Source organism: Myotis myotis, unplaced genomic scaffold, assembly GCF_014108235.1.
Source record: "Myotis myotis isolate mMyoMyo1 unplaced genomic scaffold, mMyoMyo1.p scaffold_m19_p_4, whole genome shotgun sequence".
Classification (NCBI taxonomy): Eukaryota; Metazoa; Chordata; class Mammalia; order Chiroptera; family Vespertilionidae; genus Myotis; species Myotis myotis.
Window position 1 is genome coordinate 31158831 of NW_023416346.1, and position 9101 is coordinate 31167931.

General features: G+C 36.5%; 1 protein-coding gene across 1 annotated transcript; it reads right to left on the reverse strand.

Moving 5' to 3' along the window:
* Positions 1-901: 901 nt before the first annotated feature.
* Positions 902-1828, reverse strand: LOC118654414 (olfactory receptor 13H1). Its single transcript, XM_036305738.1, has one exon. The coding sequence runs from the start codon at positions 1826-1828 to the stop codon at positions 902-904; it is 927 nt and encodes a 308-aa protein (XP_036161631.1).
* Between the last annotated feature and the right edge of the window lie 7273 nt (positions 1829-9101).

Here is a 9101-nt window from a genome sequence, read left to right on the forward strand (position 1 = left end):
TACTGGCTTTTTGGCTATGGGGAAATCACTTAACCTTTTGGAGCCTCAGTTTCCACACACCTAATATTGCTGATAATAGTACTACTTCATCTAATTGTTGTAAGAGTTATATGTGATAAGTACTCAATAAATGTTAACTGCATTCATTGTTCTATGATTCCAATTTGAAAAAGATCCATGGCACATATATATTATCTCCATTCTAACTTTGATTCCACTACCAATTATGTATAACTTTAGAAAAGTCTCAAATCCTCTGAGTCTCAGTTTTGTCATCATTAACAAGGGAAGAATTATGGTATATCTCTTAGCAATGTCATAGATTTATTAGAAATATAAAACAAAATAATAGATTTGAAAGAAGTTTAGAAAAAGAAAAACACTCCACACAAATGTAGCAAATGGCTGTGATACAATTTTCTTATGATTCTGAGGTTAAGTGGAGCAAGAAAATTATGCTTTCACAATGGAACTTGCCCTCAGTAAAGTTGGACAATTTCTGACATTTGTCTTCTGACTTTTTATTGTACCATTTTTGTCCTATTTTGAAATTTCAGTTATGTCTTTGCCTCCTGATAATAGTCATAATATATTCTCTTCTTGCTTAGGTCTCTTCTGTCTGTGAGAAAATGATTCTGTTAAGATTAGTTACCTAAAGTTGAATAGCTTAATGGGTGACCACTAATGTGTTATATGTAAAGAAAGAGTAAAAATAATGTCAGTAACAGAACTTCAAGTCTCAGGAGGTATAATATTTGGGATAGAAATACTTCCTAAAGCCTTTCATGACAATCACCTGCTCTACCAAGGGTAAAGTCAGACACTTTAAGCATTTTTTTTTTTTATCATCAGTAGAGATGTAGCTGAGTGTTATTTTAGAAGTTTAGGAGCAAAAAAAGACTTATTCTCTTTTTACCATAACTTTTCTTATTGCCTCTTTAACGTCTTTGTTTCTCAGGCTATATATTAGAGGGTTCAGCATGGGTGTCAAAGCCCCATAAAACACTGATATAAACTTATCTAGGTCGGGGGATGACTTGGATTGTGGTTTCATATACGTGGAGATGGCTGCCCCATAGAAGATTGTCACCACAGTCAAATGAGAACCACAGGTAGACAAAGCCTTGAGCATACCCTGGGCTGAGTGAATCTTTAAGACAACAGTGGCAATTTGGACATAGGAGAGGAGAATAAACCCAAAGGGTAGCATCAGGGTGAAGATGCCTGTGATAAGGATCATAAGCTCATTGAAACTGGTATCAGAACAGGACAGCTTGAGGAGGGATAGAATCTCACAGACAAAATGATTGATGACATTAGTACCACAGAAGTGAAGATGCAGGGATAAGGTGACCATAGCAGTGAGCACAAGTGATGCCCCCCATGAGGTAGCAGCCAGCCAGACACACACTGGGCCATTCATGACCATAGAGTAGCGCAGGGGATTGCTGATAGCAACCACACGATCATAGGCCATCACAGCCAGTAGGAAGCACTCTGCTGTAGCCAAGAAAAAGGAGACACTCATTTGAGTCAAACATCTTGGGTAAGAGAGATATGGATGTGTAGAAAAACAATGCAACAAGGCCTGGGGCATGGAGACTGACCCATAGCAAAGGTCTAAGAAAGACAGGTTACTAAGGAAGAAGTACATTGGAGTGTGGAGGTGTGGGTCAAAATGGATAAGAATGATGATAAGTCCATTCCCAAACAATGTACCGAGGTAAGTTACTAGAACCAACGTGAAAAATGGGATTCGCCACTCAGGATAGTTAGAGATTCCAATAAGAAGAAACTCAAGCACTGCTGTAGCATTGTTCATGGCCATTCTTCCCACTTGCCTAATTTAACCTGAAAGAATGAGAATAAAGATGGAGGGATGCTGTGAGAAAGGGGGAAATAATTAGGATATATAAGATCATTCTCTTCTTCCTTTCTGAAGATATGAAATACAAACAGGACAAGTAAAATGAGAACAGAAGTAAAGCTAAAAATCTCCCCCTCCTCTGCAAAATAGCAAATTCCCCATCCTTTGAAAAGAGTTGTATGAAAAGTTCTCCATCTTCTACCAACAGATGCCTTCTTGGATCATTTTCTGAAGGAAGAAAAGAGGAAAAGGAGGCCACCTTCCTGTTTCTCTCACTTGTTCTTCATTTTACAATACAAATTTGATTTATAAGTCAACTTTGAGTTACTAATCTCCACCAAGGGGTGACCTCTGATAGACTTAGCTAAAGTGTTGACTATTCTTGTGTTTGTCTGTCACACCTAGATTTTCATGCCTCCATTTTCCCATTGTGTTAGTATCTACCATGGTGCTTGACACAGAGTGCTGCAAAGTACTTCTTTGATTTGAATCAATATTATGTAAATGGAGTATTTCATGGTACCCTTGAGGTATGTAAAAACTCTGCTAATATCCGAGGTTGAAGTTATGCTTCCAGCTTCCATGTTTTCTCTTCTGTGTTTGCTGAGCCCCATTTTGAACTAATCTAATGTGATGTTTCTGAAAGTATGGATGATAAGGAGAGGGCTTGAGTAACCAGCCTACTTTTGTTTTGTTTTCTTTTTAAATATATTTTATTGATTTTTTACAGAAAGGAAGGGAGACGGATAGAGAGTTAGGAACATCGATGAGAGAGAAACATTGATCAGCTGCCTCTTGCACACCCCTTACTGGGGATGTGCCCACAACCAAGGTACATGCCCTTGACCGGAATCGGACCTGGGACCCTTCAGTCCACAGGCCAATGCTCTATCCACTGAGCCAAACTGGTTATGGCCAGCCTACTTATCAAGATGTTCCTTTTCCACCCTCTTTCTCCTCAGTCTGCTTTATTTTTATAGCATATTCCAATATCTGAAATTACATTAATGATTTGATTACTTGTTTATTTTTTCTCACATTCAAATGTAAATTATTAATTTTAATGAATATATAAAGTTTGAGGCTGTCACATATATGAAAAGATATAACTTCCTCTTGACATTTGGACTGCTATCCTTTATTTTAAGTAATCATCGTTACTCATCTCTCATCTCACTTTTTTCAGTAACTTCCTTATTGATTTCTTTGTTTCTATCTTTGCCACCATTCAGCTTAAATGATTCAGTTAAATTGCAAGTCAGATCAGGTCACTCTTCTATTACAAAATGTCAGTGGCTTACCATTTTAACCTGATTAAACATTAATCTCCTTATAATGACCTATTAGGCCCTATGTGGTTTGTGTCCCTATAACTCCATTCCTACCACTCTTTTCCTGCTCCAGTCACACTGGCCTCCTTACTATTTTTTAAATACTGAACTCATCTCTGTCTCAAAGTATTTGATCTTTTTCTCTTGCTGCTCCATATTTATGAAACTCAGATCCTTACATGACTTACCTTCTCACTTACCTCAGGTCTTTACTCACAAGGCATTTTTCAGCGAGTCCTTCTTTGGCCACACTGCCTAAAAGTTCATCTCTAGCCCCTGAAATTTTATATCTTTGTTTCTTACATTATTTTCCTCCTTATAATTATTACTTCTAGCAATTGTATATTTTTATTTATTACATTTATTGATTGTTTCAGGTAAAATGTATGCTCAGTGAAGTCAGGGATTTCTGTTTAGCTTGCTAGTGTATGCCCAAAACCCAAAATATTGTCTGAAAGGTGCTCAAGAATTATATGTTGAATGAATGTATGAATGGAGCTCTTTAACTGCTTCATGATAAAGAACAACCTCTTTTTTTCTACCTGCCTCTTCTCTAGCCATTACTGTTTATATGCCAAGCACCCCTTAATGTATATATGCTCCTTCATGAGACTACCTCTATCTTTTTTTCCCATAATTCCTTCCTTGAAGCTTCTGCTACTCACTGGCTATTTCTGAATAAGTTTCTTCCCCTCAATGACCTACATTTGAAATCTTGCTAAACTAAGTGATCTCTATGAGCTCGCCTAGCTTTAACATGCTATGATTCTCTGATTTCTCTCAAAACACCAATAACATCACAAACCAAACAAATGTTAACACTCCTCAGAGTATGAGGAATCTATTACATTTTCCTCCATTGTTGGAAAAGCTAGAGAAGGGATTTTCTAAGGGATGGAGTTTCTCTAACAATCTCTGAAACAGGAGAACCACTTGTCCTGAAAAGACTTTAGCAAAGAAGATTTCATAACTCCTCCATACAAGTTGCCTATCCCTGCTTCTTCTTTACCTTGTTCAGCATCTCAGGCTAAGTACACAAGAACGGTAAAGCCATAGATATGAAATCAAATGCCACTTGTGAAGTGATAAACATATGTAAGAAATAGAGAAGATGGTTACTTGCCTTTACAGGAGTGTCCTCAGAGCTTACCACTGATTTGGCATAGAAGTAGACAGGTACTTATTATGCCATGTAAGATATCTAATGCTATTTCTGCCTTCATTTATCCTGAGACCCTGAGAAAGGGGTTTTCCCTTGGATTGCCTCCACCTTTTGAAGTGAAAATTGAGATGATTGTCTCCACAGAGAAAAAATGCAAGAAGATGAGAGATATATGGCTATATGAAACAATGCCCTGAAAACAGTTATATTTTAAGTTAGTACAATAATACATTACATTTCTATAAATGGTGTGTATTTAACTCTCAATTATTTATACATGGGTCATTCACAATTAATATCTAGAAAGATGATAGGCAGGTTGCAGCCAGGAGAATGAACTGGTTTTGCACAGAAGTAGACAGGTGATTATTATGCCATTTAAAGATTTCTGCTGTTCCTAGAACTCTATAAAACACACTGATTGTGCTTGTAAATATTAAATATTGATAAGTAAATGTTTTCCCTCCTTTTATGAATCTATTATTACCAATGAGCTGTAGGATGCATTTTGTTTCTCTATATTGTGGGAATATTAATAATAAAAAAACATAGTCTATTTCAGTCTCTCATGAGCAAGTAGAATAAATTTATGAGCAGTTTGAATAAAAATTGATCACTCTTTGGCTGTGGGAATACTTATTTTTAAATGGAATAAGCTTACTGATAGAGATTGGGATCAAACTCATGACCTTGCTTTCATTAGTACTGTGTTTGGACCTGTGGAACTAAAATTGATGACAATTTTTCTCTCACACTTGAAGGCTACTCAGCATCTAAACTGAATGGCCTGTTTTTCAACTTAGTCTGGGCCCTGCCCTGAAAAAAACAGTGCTGGTTGTCTCATCCTAGAATAATCATGAAAAGATTCCTGGCAAACTGAGCCCATCTTACTCTTAGTCTTGTCACCTACAATAATTTATACAACCTAGCTTTCCTTTCAACTAATTACTACCCCTTACCTTCCTGGAGGTTGCCCATGTCTGATAAATGGTTAGAGATTGAATAAAAAGGGGGACATGAGGAAAGCAATTGGAGCATTTTTCTGTTACTGACTCACCATTGGAGGTCCCTCTCAAGTATCAGTAGGTGGAGCAGAATGAGAATGCACAAAAGAACAACTTTCCAAAAGTTGTCAGGTTTGGAATAGTGATGATCTCCCAGAAAACTCTTCTGTCAAGATTTCAAAAACCTTTCCTATATCTCAAACTCCCAAATGACTAGAAACCTCTGAAGAAAGAAGATTCTTTTGGATTAGGTCAAATTGCAATTGCTAAACTTTTTGATGTGTAGCCCTTGGTGATGACATCTAATTAAATTATTTAATTTCTTAGGTAAACATTTCTTTCACTAACATTTGATCCACATGCATCCTTGTTCAGTCTCCCCTAGAAAACTTAAAAGGAGGATTGAGGATTTGAATGATTTGCATCAAGACCTTAGGTTATTTCAATTTTTAACCTGCTGTATAAGACATCTTTTGCCTCTTGGCAATATTTATCTATCTATTATCTTATCTTGGTGAACTGGAACACAATTAAACCAAATTTTCACTTTCTTTATAAAGAGGAAAATGATTACAAAGCCAGGGTTTAAAATAAATTGGAGGACTTCTAGTAGATGTTCTGGGCTCTACACATACCCTACACAGATTCTTGCTCTTTCACAGCCATCTATTTTCAGTGCCAGAGAGTGAACATATACAACCTGAAGACTCTAAGGTCCTGTGTATCCCTCTGTCAATAGAAAGATGTAATGATGGTTACTCTACCCACTCAGGCTCAAAAATAGACCCAGGCATTTCAAAAGCATATCCTAGAGTTGAAGCCTAAAAGTCTTTAGGTTACCTCTCACTTATCCAGAAAATGTAACTACCAGAACCTGTCTTTAACTGAGCAGTTTGATTTATTGAAATTGTGCCATTTCTCCTTTCCTCTCCATCTCGGTTCAAAATCCATCAATTTGTTTATGTGGAAGCTGCCACCAGAGCTGTATCTCTGGGAACATACTTTGCTCTGAACTAACTATAAATCCTACATTCTCAGCCTAATCATGTCTGGGGTCCAATTCTCTTCAGATTCAATTTTAAATGCAGGGAGTAAGTTAGTGAGCTGCTCAGTTAACTTCAATGAGATGAAGTTCCAAAGTGCCACCAGACTATTTATCTCACGAATAGAGTTCAAAGTTTCTGATCTTCACCAGAAAGAAATAATTAACTTTCAAGAGCTTCAGGAACCTCATCGCAAATAGGCAATTAAAATTTGCCAAACCAGAGCAATTGGGGGAAAAAGATAAAAGGTAGCATTTTTGTGTAGGGAAAACAAATTAAAAGAGAGAGAAAGGAGACTTTTGAGACCATGAGACTTTCACAGACAACTCATTACTTTCCAGAGAACTAAGAAATCATTATTTCTTTAACATTTTGGTCCATAGTCTCTTCACATTCTTTCTGATTAAATTGGTGTCATAACAGAGCCTGAAGCTGGTAGAGAACTGTCTATAAGGGGAGCTGAGAGAGGGTGAGCACAGCAGAGAGTGCATGTGTTATTTATTTCAACAATGAAATAGCCCTTATGTCTGCCTTTCTATTCCTACTTCCACTGCCCCAGTCTGTGCAAACAGCCTCAGTGGGCTTTTTTCAACTTCATAAAGTCTGTATTTCTTTATCTGACATTCAAGGTAAACTATAGAGGTTCTTCACCTATCATTTAACATGCATTCATTCATTTACATGGTTCCCACCTTCATGGGACTTATTGTCTATTGGAGGAAACTGACTTTAAATAAACAATCAAGAATGTAAATATGCACCTGTAGTAAGTGCTATGCAGATAAACTACACAGTGATATATGTTATTGATTCCCACATCCACCTCTGTCTCCCATGACTCCTCAGTAGGTTTTATCCACTTGATTCAGGTTAGTTTCTTCATTATTTCATGAATACTTCATACTCACTCCCACTCCTTCTTCACAGTTGATTGTGATGTATCTAACAATTATAATACCCTTAATTCTAGATAAACTTTCCCTAACCAAAGCATTCTTTTTTTAATAGTGGGTCAAAAATATCTTTCTTGTATATAGAAGACAACTAAAGAACTTATCTGAAGGCCTACTTAAAGGGTGGCAGGAAAGATTGGGTTTAAGGTAAAAAGAGAAATATTTGTGGATTCTGAAGCTTAGGGTAGGGATGTATCTTAACAGTCTAATAAAGGCCCTAGAACAATAAATAGCAGGAGCTAATGTGGACCAAGGCAGTGACTGAGCTAATAAGAATATGTTTCTCTGCTTTAGAACGATTGTGACTAGTAGAAGACCTCTTCAGTAACTCTGTTTCTGGTATACTTTTGAAAAATCCTTAATCAGAAGATGAGCTAAAGAAAGTGTGTAGTGGATTCCAAAGAGCTAACTATAGTATAGGCAGTTCCTAGTCACAGTCTTTAGGTGCCTGTCTGGAGTTATACATAAATACATAATCCTAATTTGGAAAGTGACAACTCTGCCTCCTCCCTTCCTCTAATATTATGAAGTAGGCCTCAGCCATGAATTAAGAGCCATGGATTAGTAGAAAAAAGGGAGACGAGGTTCTTGAAAGGACTGACTTACCAAACATAACAGTCTTGAAACAGATTTCTAAGGAAACTTCTCTCAACATTAGAAAATTATGTGCCCATCTTAAATTGGAAAAATGTTCTTTTCACATGTGATGCTTTGTATTGGTCTCAGACAAACGGAACACTTCAAATAGCTTTGTATGTCAGAGATCCCTCAAAGCTCTGGGGGCATTATTAGCCTTGGGGTGCTGCTCAATAATTAAAAACTGTTTCTTGAAAATCCCCAAAGATGCCACACTGGGCATTGTTAAGAAGTTGGCAGACTTGGCAGTTAACTTCACCTGAAACTTTCAGCCCCATAGTAACATACTAATTGTAAATAATGCAGAAAATGTAGAATGCTTTCACAAGGTGAGAGTGAAGAAACTTTGAACACATAACAACAATGAAAAACATTCTGTACAAACAGAAGCCAAGCAGTGGGATTTAATTTCAAAAACTTTCTATAAGTTTGACACAAGAGAGTTGTACTAAATGCACTCATTTAAATGACACCCAACTTAGGATATGATACTTTATAATAAATTATGCCAGTATACAAATGCAAATAATCTGTGGGGAAATCTGGATTCTAATCTTGGCTTTGTCACAAAGTTGCTTTATTATGTAGTAAGTTTATTAGCATCTTCCCATTTGTGAAATGATGAAAAATAACTCCTACCCTGGGTACTTCATATGGGTGTTACCAGGACCAAATTGAAAAGGACACTTGAAGATAAAGAAATATGCATGTTCATGGAATTATTTTAAACCGAGGGTCTGAAAGAAATAAAAGCAAGTCTATTGACCTCAGGATTAGGTCTAAATTTCATGTAGAAGACACTGTGCCTTATTTGATTTTGGGGGGAGATACATTTCCATACAGATATAGATTATCTCATTTAATTTCACAATAGACTACAAAATACATAATAACACCTTATTGTTATATATTAAGAAGCAGGTTCAAATAAATGAAATAGTTTAAGTGGAAAGCAATAAGCAATGTGCCTAGAACACAATAGCCACTTAATAAATGGCAAATAGTATTATGGACATTATTTATTGCACAGTAATTTGATGTATTCAGGTCAGAAACATAGATTCCTGATGAGGAATGTGAAAATGAAAGTCTATTAATTCATCAT

Bases quoted from the DNA above. Each gene is read 5' to 3' on its own strand.
- LOC118654414 (XM_036305738.1), bottom strand. From the start codon at position 1,828: ATGGCCATGAACAATGCTACAGCAGTGCTTGAGTTTCTTCTTATTGGA.